The sequence below is a fragment of the Musca autumnalis genome, unplaced genomic scaffold (genome assembly GCF_047663935.1).
Source record: "Musca autumnalis isolate F117 unplaced genomic scaffold, ASM4766393v1 scaffold_5, whole genome shotgun sequence".
Taxonomy (NCBI): Eukaryota; Metazoa; Arthropoda; class Insecta; order Diptera; family Muscidae; genus Musca; species Musca autumnalis.
In genome coordinates this window covers 28218311-28236224 of record NW_027412088.1, presented here as the reverse complement: position 1 = coordinate 28236224, position 17914 = coordinate 28218311, and the positions used below count along the sequence as shown (strand labels likewise).

At 36.8% G+C, this 17914-nt stretch overlaps 1 protein-coding gene across 2 annotated transcripts; it reads right to left on the bottom strand.

Annotated features, from left to right (window-relative positions):
* Window positions 1–782: 782 nt before the first annotated feature.
* Cul1 (cullin 1) lies at window positions 783–16009 on the bottom strand. 2 transcript variants are annotated; one of them, XM_073990833.1, is made up of 4 exons: window positions 15836–16009; window positions 7939–9209; window positions 6834–7871; window positions 783–4188 (listed from the first exon to the last, which is right to left on the bottom strand). In XM_073990833.1, exons 2-4 carry the CDS (start codon window positions 8833–8835, stop codon window positions 3787–3789), a joined length of 2337 nt encoding a protein of 778 aa, XP_073846934.1. In that variant the 5' UTR covers window positions 8836–9209; window positions 15836–16009; the 3' UTR covers window positions 783–3786. The 2 variants fall into 2 exon arrangements, with proteins under 2 accessions (XP_073846934.1, XP_073846935.1); XM_073990834.1 differs by having other exon boundaries at window positions 15215–15966.
* Window positions 16010–17914: the final 1905 nt, after the last annotated feature.

Genomic DNA, 17914 nt, shown 5'->3' with positions numbered 1-17914 from the left:
TTAATCATTCAAATAATCAATTGTTAAGAAAATGTTTTTTCCTTTCAATTTTACTTCTTGTTTCTTCGAAAATATTCACTGCAACTGAAAATAATTCGTCAACTGATGCTATGTTCCAGAACCTGCAAGAAGCTACTATTTTTTACTACGATAACATTTTTTCCTTTATGTTATCGGAAAAAATAGTAAAAATTAGTAGATTCTTCTTGATTCTGGAACAGAGCATGAGATTTGCAACTTCAGTTGAAGGTTGCCATACACAAAGTAATTTTGACAACTGACAACTCCACTCAATGATAATTGCTATCAATAATCGACCCCCAAATCAGCCGTATAATGAAAACGAGTTGAAAGTGTTGATGATTCAGCTGTTAGCATCGATAGTAATTACAATTTATTGCGGAAACTGCAGCAATTTAATCTTCCAACGCCTAAATATTTGGAAGCGTTATACCCAAAATGCCATTTGGGATTTAACAAAAAAGTAACTGCAACATTACGCATCGTTTTAACGCAAAAACCGGAAGAAGAAATGTTATATTGCTCATACATTCATGTTAAGTGGCCTTGTCAGTAATTGGAACCAAACAGAGAATAATGTACGGAATTTTTGAAAACATGTACGTACTATAATAAGGATGGTATGCGTAGAGTTTTTGGAAGAACCACGAGAACCAAGACTTCAGTAAGTGAGGATTACTGATTCTAAGTGGCTACAAAACCACAACCTAAACCACAATTTCACAGGAATCCTCGTATATAAAAATGAAAACAGTAGATGGTTTATATAGTTTGTATACTTTTATTTTGTTTATATTTCCATATCTTAGTTTATATTTAAAACACATACACATTCTATGTTTATGAATTATGGTCTCTCTTGAATGAGTTGCTGGCTGGCCATTTCTCTTTTTCTTAATTTTCCCATCTACAATTCATTTTTAATGTTGTTGTTATGGGGTGCGACAAATAATAAAACAGAAAAATATATGAAATAATACAGAATTTAAAGTTAGAATTTGTTTTTTGTTTTATTTTTATTTAAATTATCCTTAAATATTACAAGAAAAAATATGAAGCTTACATCTGTTTGTTTTCACTTTTTTATTTTGTTTTATTAAAGCTAAGAGCAAAATTTTGTATTTCGTAATTTTTTAAGAAAACTTTAGTTTTCATCTATTTTCTTTTGCATAATGATGGTTGGTGGGTGGGTGGTGGTGGATATTTGGGCGGCAAAGAAAATTTTGGAGGATTTTGTGATGGGATGGATGGGGCGAAAAGTAGAATAAGGTGGTATGCAACGCAAACACATAAAGGTGACATAATGACACTTGCTGTCCAAACTAAATTGCTGTAATAATCACGAATTTTCAAAGCCATTATTCGAATAGTTCAATTATATTTTGTTCATCAAAACTCAATTAAAGTAAAAAGAGTTAAATTGAAAATTTTCTAATATTTTAATAAATTGCAGAAGAGACCTCTTCTTCTCCTTCAATGTTTAACATTTCTTTATCTTTGAGGAATTTCGTTTATCCCATTGTCAATGCCATGGTTAGTTGATGTCAAACCTAGCAGTTTTTAACTACATTTTAATGGATGCGAATTTACAACAACAACATAAATTATGAGTTTTTAAAACAGAAAAAGAAAGAAAACAAATCTCTTGTTATTTAGAAAACAAGCAAAATTATAAATTTTAGATATCGATTTGATGAAAAAATTCTTATAAACAAATAAAACAATTTATTTTTTTAAATAATAATATTTTCAATTTATGATACGCTAAAAAAGGTGGGAGGTAGAGAGGAATAGGGAAAGCATGAAGTAAAAAAATAGGAATAAAATTGATGAGGGGCGGTGCAAAAAGAGACGTTATGAATAAAACTAATAATATTAAATTGTTTGAAGATCATGAACATAAACAGCCCTATTCTGAACGCATGGGAGTTGGGATTTTTTTCCCATTCCCACATTTTCGTATTCTGAACAAAATTTTGTGGGAGTTATTTCCCATCTCCCCTCATTCTGAATGAAGTTCGAATTGGGAATTTGTTCCCATGGGAAAAAAGTATACATTCTCTATCTTGAATTGTGGGAGAATTTTGTGTCTTTTTGTGGGAAAAATCTCCCAGCAAACAGTGTGGGAGTTTGAAAAAAAATTTCATATTTTATGAAATTTCATATTTTAAGACATCTACACGACAAAATTATTGCAAATATTTATAATCGCCATGTGTTTGCTTAATAAAAGCATAAAAATGTACTGTAAAATATGTCATTAGTAGACTTCGGATTTTGCATATTCTTATATGATACAAAAACCTGCAAGAATCTAACTGTTTTACACCAATAAAAAATTTTCCTTTATGTTATCGAACAAAACAAAAAAGTAGTACAAATTAGTAGGTTTTTGCAGTTCTGGAACAGACCATATGTATTGAAATACGAGAAAAAGAGTCATGGTTGATTCTGTTAACGCAGCACAGCAAGTAAAAACAAATCAATTTCAAAAGAATTTTTGGCAATAATTATTAAAATATATTGGAAAATAGCATAATATATACAATCTTTACAACTTTTATTCATTTTCGTAATATAACCTTCGGGTTTTTTAAATCAGACGACTAACGTTCTATTGTAAACGTGTTAGTCTCCTCAACGACACGACAACGATCACACAAACGTACATACATATATGCCAAATTATTGCAATGCTTTTCCATTTCCGAAATGCCTTTTCTTGAATAGGATCGTTATTTTTGAACGTAGAAGCTTGAAATTTTTCAAGGGCACGTGTTTTTAGTTTTAGATTCAATCAAAAAAGTATTTTATTTATTTATTATTATTTTTTTTTTAGATACGTCTTCGGAAATTTATGGTGGCGATATGTAATAACACGCAAAAATATGTAATAATCGAGAAAAATATCCGAATTTATCTTTTTGAATTTTTTTAAAATATGCAAAATACGAGTTCTAGCGATCATTAGGAATAAGTAAAACTAGCGATATACTCGTTAAACCCCTAACTAAAATTACTCCGTACCAACATACAACTTTTAAATTCGTTACAATTTTAAAAAGTTCCTATTACTTTATACACAAAAATTATGTTTGCCTATTAATTAAAAAAATGCTTACACCAATTCGCACATTCTGAAGAAAATGTGCTTATTAGAACAACATCACACATAGTTGACTCCATTCACTTAAAAAATCCATAAATCAATGCACGGTTGTTGAATAAAGTGAGTTGTGCTTTTGCTAATCTAATTCAAAAACCGCGAATTCAATGCAAATAGGCATTTTGTATTACAAAACAAAATTACAGCTCCCAAAAGTATGCTATAATAATTTGGTGCAACTAATTTCGTAATTTCAGCTCCCATGGTTTGCTCTTCCCACGTCGTTTAGAATATGGAAAACGTGGGAATGGGAAATTTCGCTCCCATGGGAAACAGTTCCCATGGGAATGTTCAGAATAGGGCTGAAAAAGTTATAGCAGATGTGAGAAAGTTAATCCTTTCTGGGTTTGGGGGGCCAGGTTATAGAAAAACATGAGCGGAGGAAGAAAGTACATATTCAAAAAATCTGTTGATAGAAATCAAATGAGAATATCTTCAACTTTCTTCACCAGTAGTTTTTTTCTATCTTTCATTTGCATGACAACAACGACATGCATACTCACACACACACATACACAACAAATTACAGACAGATACACATCGTTGCTTTTCTTTATGCTTCTTTTTTTGTGTTGTTTTCTTCCTCTTATGTTTGTAATTTACGCCAAATAACTGTAGGTGTCCTTTTGTCCCTCCATTCGTTCCAAATATTCTTTCTCTATTAGAATGTCTATGCATTTCTTGATAACCGGCACCTTGGGCTTGAAACGCGATGACAATTGATTGATTACCTCGGTAATGAGCTGTGTGTGATTGAGCTTTCTTCGCATTTTCATAATGCGCACAATGGCGGCCTGAATCAACAATTTACGATCCTCCTCAATATGTTTATGTACGGCCTCTTGTTCGACCTTAAGTTCAGTCTTCAAAGGTTGATTGATGTTAATGCGTAATTTCTTATTCTTATAATCGGCATACAATTCCACAGTAGAGTTGGGTGTCAGGGAATTTTCATCATCGGTACAGGTTAGGAGTTTTGCCTTGAGTAAAATTTGTAAAACCTGAAATGGAGAGCAGCGGATTTTACGATTTAGCAAAATTTGTGATTTAAGTTCCTAATATTGTGAGTGACTCCCAGAAAAAAAGGGGGAAACTTATTTGCAAATTTGAAAGAAAATGTGCTTCTAAAGACCCTTTCTGAAAGACAGGGTCCTTCTAAAGTCTCTTTCGGAAAGAGAGGGTGTTTCTCTGGACCTTTTGAAGGAAAGGGTGCTTCCATAGACCTTTCTAAAAGAAGGGATGCTTTTATAGACTCCTTCTGAAAGAAAGGATGCTTCTATATACACTTTCTGAAATGTTGCTTATGCTGACCCTTTCTGAAAGAAAGTATGCTATGCTATAGACCCTTTCTGAAAGGTTGCTTCTATAGACCCTTTCTGTAAGAAAGGTTACATTTATAGAAGCTTTCTGAAAGAAAGGTGCTTTTATAGTCCCATTCTGAAAGATAGTGTGCTTCTATAGACCCATTCTGAAAGAAAGTGTGCTTCTCTTGACCCTTTCTGAAATAAAGCGTGCTTCTCCAAACCCTTTCTGAAATAAAGGGTTCTTCTCTAGATCCTTTCTGAAAAAAGGGTGCTTCTCTAGACCCTTTCTGGAATAAAGGGTGCTTCCCTACACACTTTCTGAAATTAAGGGTGATTCTCTAGACCCTTTCGGAGAGAAGGGGTGCTACTCTAGACACTTTCGGAGAGAACGGGTGTTACTCTAGACCCTTTATGAAAGGTTGCTTCTTTAGACTCTTTCTAAAAGAAATGGTGCTTTTATAGTCCCTTTCTAAAACGGTGCTTCTGCAGACCCTTTCTGAAAGAAAGGATGCTTCTATAGTTCTTTTCTAAAAGGTTTCTTATATAGACCATTTCTGAAAGGTTACTTCTATAGACCCTTTCTGTAAGAAAGGTTACATTTATAGAAGCTTTCTGAAAGAGAGCGTGCTTCTCTAGACCTTTCTTAAAAAACGTGGTTCTCCAGACTCTTTCTGAAATAAAGGGTGCTTCTCTAGACCCTTTCGAAGAGAATGGGTGCTACTCTAGACCCTTTCTGAAATAAAGGGTGCTTCTCTAGGCCCTTTCAAAGAGAATGGGTGCTACTCTAGACCCTTTCTGAAATAAAGGGTGCTTCTCTAGACCCTTTCGAAGAGAATGGGTGCTACTCTAGACCCTTTCTGAAATAAAGGGTGCTTCTCTAGACCCTTTCTGGAATAAAGGGTGCTTCTCTAGACCCTTTCTGAAATAAAGGGTGCTTCTCTAGACCCTTTCTGAAATAAAGGGTGCTTCTCTAGGCCCTTTCGAAGAGAATGGGTGCTACTCTAGACCCTTTCTGAAATAAAGGGTGCTCCTCTAGACCCTTTCTGAAATAAAGGGTGCTCCTCTAGACCCTTTCGGACACAAAAGGGTGTTTCTCTAGACCCTTTCGGAAACAAAAGGATGCTTCTCTAGACCCTTTCTTAAAAAACGTGTTTCTCTAGACCCTTTCCCAAAGAAAGGGTGCTTCTCTAGACCCTTTCGCAAAGAAAGATTGCTTCTCAAGACCCTTTCGGAGAAAGGGTGCTTCTTCAGACCTTTTCCGAAAGAAATGGTGCTTCTTCAGACCTTTTCTGAAAGAAATGGTGCTTCTATAGACTTTTTCTGAAAGAAAGGGTACTTCTTCAGACATTTTCTGAAAGAAAGGGTGTTTCTTCAGACCTTTTCTGAAAGAAAGGGTGCTTCTTCAGACCTTTTCTGAAAGAAAGGGTGCTTCTTCAGACCTTTTCTGAAAGAAAGGGTGCTTCTTCAGACCTTTTCTGAAAGAAATGGTGCTTCTTCAGACCTTTTCTGAAAGAAAGGGTGCTTCTTCAGACCTTTTCTGAAAGAAAGGGTGCTTCTTCAGACCTTTTCTGAAAGAAAGGGTGCCACTACAGACCTTTTCTGAAAGGAAGGGTGCCACTTCAGAGCTTTTCTGCAAGAAAGAATGCCACTTCAGACCTTTTCTGAAAGAAAGGGTGCTTCTTCAGAACTTTTCTGAAAGAAAGGGTGCCACTACAGACCTTTTCTGAAAGAAAGGGTGCTTCTCCAGACCTTATCTGAAGGAAAGGGTGCTTCTTCAGACCTTTTCTGAAAGAGCGGGTGCCTCTACAGACCTTTTCTGAAGGAAAGGGTACTTCTATAGACAGTTAGGGTGCTTTATATACTCTTTCTGACGACATTTGGGATAATTTAGTATTGACGGAAGAGGAGAAACCACAATCCATGTCTCTAACTCCAGTAAAGATACTTAACCACAAACCTACGGAAAGGATGCTGTACTGACATGTTCCATTGGATTGCACTTGTTATCGACGGATAAATCCGACAATCCTAACATCTTAGGCGGAAAGCATTGGATGAGAGAATTGGTAAGGGGGGAATAGTCTACGAAAAAGATGAATAGTTTGCCGGTCCTCTGACATCAAAGAGTGTGAAAGCAATGTCGTTGAAACAGCAGCCTGCCGCGAATTGTGGCGCTGCGAAAATCAACATTGAGTTTGTTGTAAACTTCTTGTTAAGAGAGCTGAAAACGTATCTAAATTATTCTTGGAGCCTAATACAAATGTACCTCACAGGAAGCAATTTATTATTCTGCGCCACTATCAATAGGAGTCATTCACTGTACTTATGTACTACAATCTTACCTGCACTAAATTCTCCAATTGTATTTGTGTATTATCCAACAACTGTTTTATGGTATAACGCGTCTGATCATTGAATTGCAATAGAACAGCCATTTGGAACGTACTGGCCTGCAGTGTGTATTTGTTGCGGAAACAATTCGTCACCAATTCACCTTTGCACATGTGATACAGCCAATTTAATTTACGACCCGAGTGACGTGCAGCATAGAATGTATTGAAATGTTGCACTGCCTTTTCCAATTCCGTGGGCAGTGAGAAACTACTGCTCTGGTTGAATGGCCATGAACCTGAGGATAAGACTTCAATGCTAAAATCTATTTCCATGGGAATACAAGATGTTTGTAGATATTGTTTGAAATTGTTATTTAGATCTTTGGATAGACCAATGTCCTGGAACATGCGTTGCAACTTAATTGTGTATTCATAGCCACAAGTTTGTTTCAATTTCGAAATCATAACAGCCTCAGCATCATCGGATGCCGAAGTGTGATTGACCAAACGTTTAGCCAACATTTTGGAGTAGAATTTCTGGAAGACATCCTTGTCTTCGATGTATTTGAAAACGACCATCACTTGATTGAGATTATCTTCCAGTTCTTTTTCTTCGGGGTTTTTGGATGACTTTTTCAAAAGAATATCGCAATATTTGGCAAGTAATTCAGGCGATTTGCTGGCGCTACTAGCTTGGGTAACCACATTTGAGTTGATAAACTTGCCGCAGGCCTTGTCCAGGGCAGCCACAAAACCATTGTCATTGTTGAAGGCAGTCAAAACGAGGGCATTATATTTTTTGTGTACCTCCAGTATGGTTTGGACATAGATCTTGGGATCATTGGCGGCTTCTGTGTTGCCACATTTTTCAATGGCCTGAGATCCCTGTTGCAGAATGTGTTCCTCCAGAATGGTCTTCAATTCGTTGAGATTGCGTGGAGTACGGGCGACCAATGTGTACATACGTTTAAGATCGGCATTCTTGTCGGCATTTAAAAGATTTTGGAATTCGGAACGGAATATATCCAAGTGTTTTTCAATAAGGACCTATCAAAGAGAGTGAAAATGAGATTTGCATGAAAAATTTACATTGTACGGATTTTATACAACTTACCACTTCACATGTTTCCACCAACTTATCCAGAGTACTGACATGCAAGTATGATGTTAATACTGAATTAAAGTCGGCACTGTTGACCCTTTTACGTTCCTCATCCAAACGTTTCTCCACATGTTTCATGTATTCCGATACAGTGTTGCTGCTCAAAAATGCCTCAGATTCATGTTTGTAGAATGCTGCTGTTTCTGCCAGGAATTTCTTTTCGAAGTGGTCACGATACACGGATAGCTTTTGCTTTTTCGTATCCTTGTTATCCACATCTTCCTCTTCATCAAAACCCAATTCCACGTAGCAGTTGATGACATCACGTACCAGTGAACGTTTTATGGTCTTTCCACGACGCTCCTCATCAATTGACTTGAGGACAGCATTGGTGACAGGTTCATTGAGAACCTTAAACAGTTGTTCCTTCCATGTGACCAATGCCAAACGATAAATCTCATATATACCCTTTTGTCCCTCTTCATATTCCCGCTTTACCCAGTGTCTATTTAAATATGAACAAATGCCATTTAAAACGGTGCTGGAGAACTGATACAGAACCCATTGTTTGGTATAATGATCCAAGAGGACCTCTTCACCCTTGATGGCCTTAAAATTCGTAAGTAAATCGGCCAGATAATCTTTAAGGAAATCCTTTAGACGTTCATAGAGTTTCTTGCCCACCAATTGGGCGCCACCCAATTTGTTCGTGCGATTATTGTTATTCTGAACGGTATTAACACTGGTACAATAATTATAGACATAGGTATACAATTGCATATAACGTTCCTTTGTCAGGGATTGTTCTTGTTGGAATACTTGTTTTATGCCCTGTTCCAAATCGGTCCATATTTCATCCAAATTTGTGTGTTTCTGTGCAGAAGTTCCATGGGAACTTGGACGTTGCATTTTACGTGGACACGAATTAGCAGCTATTGATGTGGTTAATGATGTTAATGGTTGAATTTGTTCAAGCTTCGACGGCCTATAGTGCGACGACAACTGAGTTGATGTTGACTGTGTTGGTAATAACGATGAAGAAGACGACGTTGTCGACGATAATGTCGTTAATTGTTGCAAGGGATTAATGTGATTATCCTCCTCCTTTTTACCCTTTGCTTCTTTTTGTGGAGGTGTTTGTGGCCGTGATCTTTTCAGTGTTCTAATGGTCCGTATTTTTGTAGATTTTATAATAAAAAACCTTTGCGATCAATGCTATTATAAATTGCAAAAGAAAATTAAGTTTCTTGGATCCTTGGTTGTTTGGAGAAAAAATGTTATATCTGGAAGAATATAAGAGAAGAAACAAATTGTTAAATATCATAGGTACCTAATACGAAAGAGGTAAATTGTAATCTGAAAAGAATTTCGAGAAGGACATTTTTATATTAATATTGACTTTGCCTAATAATGGGCTCAGCAAGTTGTTACGAAGTGGTTCAAAATTTCAAGTTGGACCAGAAGATAATAAATGAAGATGTTTAAGGGGAATAAAAAAAATTGAAGGGTACGACTTATTGTGGGGGCTCTCCTGACTGAGTCGGAGGGTCTCACTATCCCTTTGGAGATCGAGCAACTCCCTGCTCTGCTGGTTGATGGCGTCACTTACTACGTCGAGCGTATTGTTGTCGTCCCCGCCCAGGGATTGGGTCGTACTAGCACGAGGTACATCATTGTCCGGGTTCATTGCTTTGGTCGATACCGAGGGTGAATTGGAATTGGGGGGTTTAGAGTTTTTAAAAATTTGTATCGATGAGAAAAAGGAGTTAATGGGGGAGATGAGGACAATCATGGCATAGCCCTCCACTACCATGACTAGGACTGAAATACTTGCTGAGGTGCCCAGGTATCAAGCGAGGCTCCGTTCTAATACATTTGGTACCCTAACTGCAAACCTTGGAAATACCGATGGGCACGAGGTCGCATTACACCCCGGTTTTAGGGGATCTCACCATTACTTTGGTAGGAGATCGCTACCAAATATGTGTCACTCAGTCTAGAGATGCACTATGAGTTTCGAGTGCACTATGTTGGTGCGTGACAGAGAGTGGATAACCTTTGGTCGATCACAGCCTCCCAGTTCAACACTTATAATTGTTCCACAAACATCCCATACGGACAAGGGAGACTTCTCTCATATCAATGAGTGCACACCGATTCATATTAGCTCAATGATATGGGACCTACAGTTTATCGCCGAGACCGAACGGCGTGTCCTAAGACACTACTTGTAGAGAAGTTGTACATGGCTAAAATACTCAGAAAATGTCGCCAACATTACTGTGAGGTATTTTGCCAAAGTTGAAAATTTTGGTGTTTGCCTGGCCGGGGAATCGATCCCACGATCTTCAGCGACAGTAGTGAGATCGGCCCTGTACGATTCACCTTTGCTGACATTCTTGCCAAGTTTCATCAAAGGGACCACCCTGCACATTTTCCAGGCTTCGGGAACTATTAGGGTGGCTAACGATAGGTTGAGGACCTTGCTCAAATACTCGACTCCTGGTTCATCCAGCTGTTTTAGCATCACCATTGAAATTCCGTCAAGTCATCTTCAACATCACCCATTGTAAATTGTGGTGGTTCCTCCTCGGCTGGAAGAGATCGCAAATGACGTAAAACACATCTTTTCGGCAGGTCTCTATGGGGTTGCTCAATAAATTGTCGGCTAAAATAGCTCGCGCACATCTTCGGTTCTGTCCGTTAAACATGACAGATGTGCGATCATCCTTTAAACAAGGGTTCGATAACGCCTTACCCATTAACCAGCATTTACTACCACAGGTTCCAATGTTGCAGCACTTTAGATGCTCTAGTCACTTTTTCCGCTCATGTTCACCGACTAACCTATTGACTCTCATTGTCAATTCTCTGACTCTGGTGTCACTATGGGTCAAATGGTGAAGCTCATTACGCTCAATTGCTAATTCAGCCGCCTCTGCTGGGAAATTAGATCACATTTCAGGTATTCAACCAGAAATTCCTCTCTGCTACACGAACATCAGAGGGATTGTGCAGTTCTCCGAAGTGTTGGTTGATAAATTCTCTGAATCCTTGTCAATTGGCTTTCCCATGGTTAAGGAATGTACGGCGTTTAAATTTTATGTAGTCGGGTGGTCTATTAATGGAGATAAGGATAGGGAGATCTGATGGGTTGCCAATTCGCGTCATTCGTCAGACCAGGTGACCAGGTATATGTCAGGCAAACTATGGCAGTCTCTTCTAATCCTGTTGAAAAATGTTAAGCTATATATTTGCTCAGACAGCGCTATACCCCTCTGGTCATTCCCTAGGGCTGACTGCCATAACTCATGATGCACATTGAAATCTCGTAGGACCAAAGCTGATTATCACCTTCCAATAGTGGCCTGATGTCAGGCGAATAACGCATAACATAGCTATTAAACGATATAGCGATATAGCGATATACACATTTAATTGTTCTGTCTCGGCGGTTCCACACTTTGCCGTCGAGTTCAAGCGGGAAAGTTCTGTATCGGCCAGACTTTTCGTACGATCTAAGCGAAGAACGTTGCATACATCACAACTCTGAAGACTGCAGGTGTTGTTCTGCTTCGTTTCCGGAATCGCCATTATTCATCGACTCATAAAAGTCACGATTTCATTGATCTTGCTACGAAGACCATTGCAGTTAAACTGCAATAATATCATATTGTCAGGAACTGGAAAACCAATACGCGGTGTTAAAGACTGCGGCGGGTACTGCTGTTGGGAAGATTGCGGGGGAGTTTCATAATCCGATGATGACGACGAAGTCTCACTGGGGATCAGGTTGTCGCAGCACGAAGCAGCTAAACTCCCTCAAGGAAGGCCAGGTCTGAACAATTCCTGAAATGTACCCAATTCACGGCATCCGTTGCATCTCATAGTCATATGGTGGATGAGACGGTGACAAAATCGATTTTGAAAAACCACTAACACATTTAGCAAGTCCCGGGCCACACTAAGAGTAATTTCACTGAAATTTTAACATGAAAGTAAAAGAAAATGTAAAATAAAACGGTCTGTTTGTTTCATACGAATATTGCAACAAAGCAAAATTGCAGAACACATGAAACCGTGTACACCAGTTTCTTGAAATTATGCATTTTTCCCAAAAAATGCAAAGTTTCATGTCAAAATTACATTGAAGTTACTCTAGTGTGGCCCGGGACCAAAGACACATTCTCTCATATATAAGAGATTTATAACAGTGGGTAAAAACGATTTTGAGAAAATCATTTTGAAGGATATATATTTTAGAATATTCCACAGAAAGTGGCATTGGAGAGCTGAAAGTGTGCACTTTTCACAAATGAAGACAGGTTTTGAAAATGTATGCGTCCTGCGGATATATGATGATCAGAAGACTCCGGAGCCGGCATTCCGGGACATACCGCTCTGTCTCGACCAACTCAACTAAGTATATTTTATGGATCCCTAGACTGACTCAGCAAGCCAGAGATCAGAATTTATGTACGGGTCATTACCGGTCATTGCAATCAAGTTGGAGGACAACAAAAAAGAAACGATTATGCATCTTCTCTGCCGGTGTCTTGACGCGTCTTCTTAGATCTACATATTAAGTTCGATTAATTTGTTCTACGACTCAGTTCGGAACAAATTTCCTTTAACGAACCTTCGCAGAAAAATCCCTTGAAATCATAAGTTTTATTTTAATAGACGGCCTTCGGCCAGTGGTTTATGACTTTCTTCTATGGACAGGAGTACATTTCGACCACGCGAACAACACTTGTTTTTAAATCGTGAACTCTTTCCAAGTATCCAAGGGAATTTTCGGGGAACAAAAGTAATACATCGTTGGAATCGGTATGAACAAGTAAAAAGGTATCAGTCGACATTGCCGACAGAGATATACCCCCAGCCTGTGTGGATTGAAATACTTTTTTTTCCAAAAAAACTTACGTATTTAGGGGGGGTTTTATTTTTTATTATTATTTTAATATGGATAGGATTAAAGAGCAAACATTTGCGGGGATATCGATAGATAGTTTTTTTTTAACATAGTTTCGACAATATTTAGAGTACCATTTTAGCGAATATTCTCGAACTATTGTGGGGGAGGTATCGGAAGGTCCACTCCTTCCACCTTCGAATTTCATCTAATATTCGAAGAAATATTACGATATCCAAAGTGTGGACGAATGCAGTATTCGGTTCGAGCTCTCCAGTCACTACATATGGTGCCATAGTGTTTTTTTTTTACAACTTTCGGGCTTTTTTTCTCAAGAAGTATGGACTTGCCCTTGAAAAAACTTTTACTGTCGTAATTGAGGCAGCGAATGCAAGTTGCTTCAACAAAAATCAAAGTGATCCGAGAGCAGGTCTTAAAGTTTTTTTTGCACTTTTCAGGCTATTTTCTCAGGAAGTATGGACTTGCCCCTGATGAAATTTGTACCGTCGTATGGGGGGGGGGGGGGGGGGGCAATGAATATAAGTTGCTACAACAAAAATCAAAACGATTCGAGAGCAGGCCCTAAGCTGAACTTTTCCGAAATTTTGTGTGGGAGGTACCCGAATGCGTGGACCGATTGAGTCTATATTGGAACGTCATCCAAATTTGGTAGAAATTTCACGATGTGCAAAGTATGGACCGAATCGGTTACTCCATTCAAGAGTTATCGTGCGCACAAATTTTCCGCACATTTTCGAACTTTTGTGGGGGAGGTACCGGAAGGTGTGGACCGATATAACCCATCTTCGAACATAAACTAAATAGGTATTGCAAAAGCCAAATTTTGGACCAAATCTATTCATCCGTTTGAGAGTTATCGTGCGCACCAGCCAGACAGACAGACGGACACTGCTAAATCGACTCCAAATTGTCTGAAACGTATTTCGTCCAAACATACTTGGGGTCTCAAACCATTATTTCGATGAGGCACATTTTGCCCGTATGAAAGTGTATATATGCATAAATGCTGAGGTAACATTTTCATATTTTTCTGCAGTGGTTCGGAAAAGGAACTATAAGCAAACATATCAGTATTTTGTGAAAATCCAAGGATTTTCGTTTCGTCATGACGACTTCTTTGTTTTCGCCATTGCAATTCCGAGTTCTTTGTTTTTTTTTTTTTTTTTTTTTTTTTTTTTTTTTTTTTTTTTTAACTAGACTTAGTTCAGCGGCAGTTAAAATTTTTCGAACGACTAATAGAATCATATGCTAGTGTTTAGGAGAAACCCATTGGCTGCTGCCTTATTATTCATCAGTCGGTTTACAACTGTCTTGCCTAACTTGATGATGCACACATGGCACAATCTTCTTGGACTTATTCTGTGGTTACACATACTTTTCCAATTACATTTCTACAGACTTTTGTGGGTAACAAAAAAATAAATACAGAATTCCAATACAGGACACATATCTTTGGGGTAAAATAGAATCGGCGCTAGAGTACTGCTTTGTTCATAGCTGTATTAAACCTAACGTATTCCGAAAATCCTTTCTCGCCATATTATTTACTTTAAATATAGGACTGAGATATGTTAACATAACCTGGATGTTGCAAAAGTTTCCAGTTTATGAAAGCATAAATTTGTATGCTGTTATTGGTAAAATATCTACACAAAAACACACAACGGTGGTCAATGTTGTCTTTTGTTTTTGTACAAAAAATAAACAATACTTATTATCACGTACGCACGTACTTATATTTCCATTAAGATCAAACAAAACAATTAAGTGATATAGGTATGTATATCGAGAGAAGTAAATAAACTCCAAAAAATAAAATACAAAAGTGAAGGTTATTTATCAGTTTCTTTTTTTGGAGTGTGGGTAACAGAAAACGACGCACATACACACAAAGAGCTTAACACACATAACCAACGACAACACAATGGACAATGGGAATAACGAGGCAAGAAGCAGTGATAAGAAGTAGTACCTCCATAAACCAAGCTTTTTTTCTGGTGAGTTAAGTGGATCAAACTCCAAAGCGCAGCAAAAGAAGACCCAAAAAAAAAAAAACAGTTATGTATGCAGCAAACCAAGCAGGAAGAAGTTTTAAAACATATGTTGACAATGAAGTAGAATACAAAACAACACACAATAGGTAGAAATTACAGCAATGACGATGATGATAAATTTTAAATTGCAAATTTATTTATAATATTTTTGTGAAAGTTTTAAGTTTCCTCCTTCATTATAATAATTGAAGTCTTTCGGATAATCGCACACACATACACACCTCGAGTTTAAAGTTTCACATCGAAATTGAAAACAGGAAGTTATTTTCTAAAATATCAAATGTAACAATTTACATACCAAAAAATATGTGTATAATTACAACACACACATGGCCAAGTAAACTTTATTTATTGCGTTATCTTAAATCCTTTTTGTTAAAGAGTTTGATTGCAACCCGAACACACATTATTTGTTATGTATTTTGCACAATTTATTTTTGTTTCCCCAAACAACAACCAGACAGACACACCAGCAAGCAATAAAATTAAAATAATGTTAAGAAATTTTAGCTTGTTATTTTTTCTTGCTGACTTTTGTTTTAACCTTAATATGTATTGCCCACTCTTTTCATCTCATGTCGAATGTTATTAAACCACTGATTTTTTGAACTGTTCTCTTTCACTCTTCAAGGGTTATTATGTGTCTTCCATGATTTCTCAATAATTTTCACACATTTTCCTTTTGTTTTTTTGGCAACTATTTGGACAAATTTTGAAGAAATTTAACAATCTTTCTTCAGTTTATTGTTAAAAACTTAATATTTTGCCATTACTTTACACTTTTTCACTGTTTTTCTTACTCTTCTGGGGTTTTTGAGAGGCTTTGCAAATCACTGACATTTACCACTAACATAACCACAATTTTTTTCAATATTGCAATTGTATTGTTTATATTTTGTTGTCTTTTATTATATATTACCTCTAGATTGATTTTTGTTTATGAAAACTAAAAATTTCGTTAAATTTCTTGTTAAATGTTCAATAAAATATTTTTCTCCATAAAAGTTTTCTCGTAAATTTTCTCAATTACTGAAGTGATTTCTTCTTTCTGCTAGTCTGCTAGGGATACCCAAGTCGACTTTCGATTAATCGACTTTTATGTTAGACTACTTTAGGTTATAGACAAAATTCGAAAAGTCGACTTTTGCCTTTCCTTCCCACAATAGGTCTGTTCGGTTCATCACACACCCATACCCAACATGTTTTGATGTTGTTGTACAGTTTGACAGTAACTCTTATGTTACACGCTAAAACTTTCATACGAAACTTTCCCATTATTTTGGCGTTCATAGATCGAGTTCCATACAAAAGTAATTTTATGAAATTACTGTAATGGGGAACTCGACCTAAGAACGCCGAAATAATGGGAAAGTTTCGTATGAAAGTTTCAGCGTGTAACATAAGAGTAATGGTATTTCCCAAAAATTGACAGGTTAAACGGATGGTGTGTACCCCGCTTATGGGTGCTTTACACGATATGTTATGGCTTAAGACGGGTTTACACGCGCACGCCCGATTTTTTTTTTTTGAAATTTTTACCACAGGTAGGTCTCGTTGCCCTGATCACAAAAATAAATAAATAAATAAATAAATAAATATATATATATATATATATATATATATACACTGCCGCTCACTTGAATAGAACCCCCCTGCAAAATTGTATTCAACCTCGATTTTTTTCCGAATTATACAAGATATGAAGTTTTTAACTTTTATTATATTTTGCTTCATGTGTTTGGAGTAAACTTAGTCATTCATTTGCATTCAAATCCAATTTATATAAAAATTATACGAGAAAAACAAAATAAAGTCAAAAATTGGAGTAAAAAATTTGGCTCATTTGAATAGAACCCCCCTATAAAACTTGCGAATGCAGATAGATTGTATTAAAATATCGATGCATATTTACTCTATATTGAAAACGAAGTACTTTCAGTAATATTCAGTGAGAGTATATCCCTCCTGATTAAGTATACACGCGTATATCCTGCTTTGGCAAGGATTCTTTAAATAATCAGGTGTAATGCCAAACAAAGCTTGCTTTTTTCTGTCAACAAGTTCATTTTTGGAAGCGTACTGTCTCCTAGAGTCGTATATTTTACGCATAAGTCATTCCCATACAGTTTAGAGAATATTTACCACTGTCGAATATGGTGGCCCCTCCAGGATATCCGCATTTCTATTGAAATCTTTAAGTTTTGATGACTCGAAGTGTACAAAAGTTTATAAAATCGTGATGAAATTGCCACTCGGGATATCCGAAAATGTTTCTCAATACTTGAAATGTCAGTTTTAGAACTCTTTTATAAGTTGTCGGCGCATTTAGGGTGAACTTAATTGAGGCCCAAGTCCTTGATAATTAGTAAGGCGTTCCAGCACAATAAAAACACATGCATCGCTACAGAAACAATTTAGAAGATGGTCTTCCATTCAATAGACGCGAAAATAATAGTTATAGAGTTATGCAATTGTTTACTTAATGAGGAGAGTCCTTAATAATTATGAAGGACTTGGGCGTTAATTTTTTTTCACCCTAAATGCGAACGACAATTTACAAAGGAGTTCTAAAACAGGCATTTCCAGTATTGAGAAACATTTTCGGATATCCCGAGTGGCAATTTCATCACGATTTTATAAACTTTTGTACACTTCGAGTCATCAAAGCTTAAAGATTTGAATAGAAATGCAGATATCCTGGAGGGGCCACCATATTCTACAGTGGTAAATATTCTCTAAACTGTATGGGAATGACTAATGCGTAAAATATACGACTCTAGGAGACAGTACGCTTCCAAAAATGAACTTGTTGACAGAAAAAAGCAAGCTTTGTTTGGCATTACACCTGATTATTTAAAGAATCCTTGCAAAAGCAGGATATACGGGTGTATCCTTAATCAGGAGGGATATCCTTTTACTGAATAGTACTGAAAGTACTTCGTTTTCAATATAGAGTAAATATGCATCGATATTCTAATACAATCTTTTTGTATTCGCA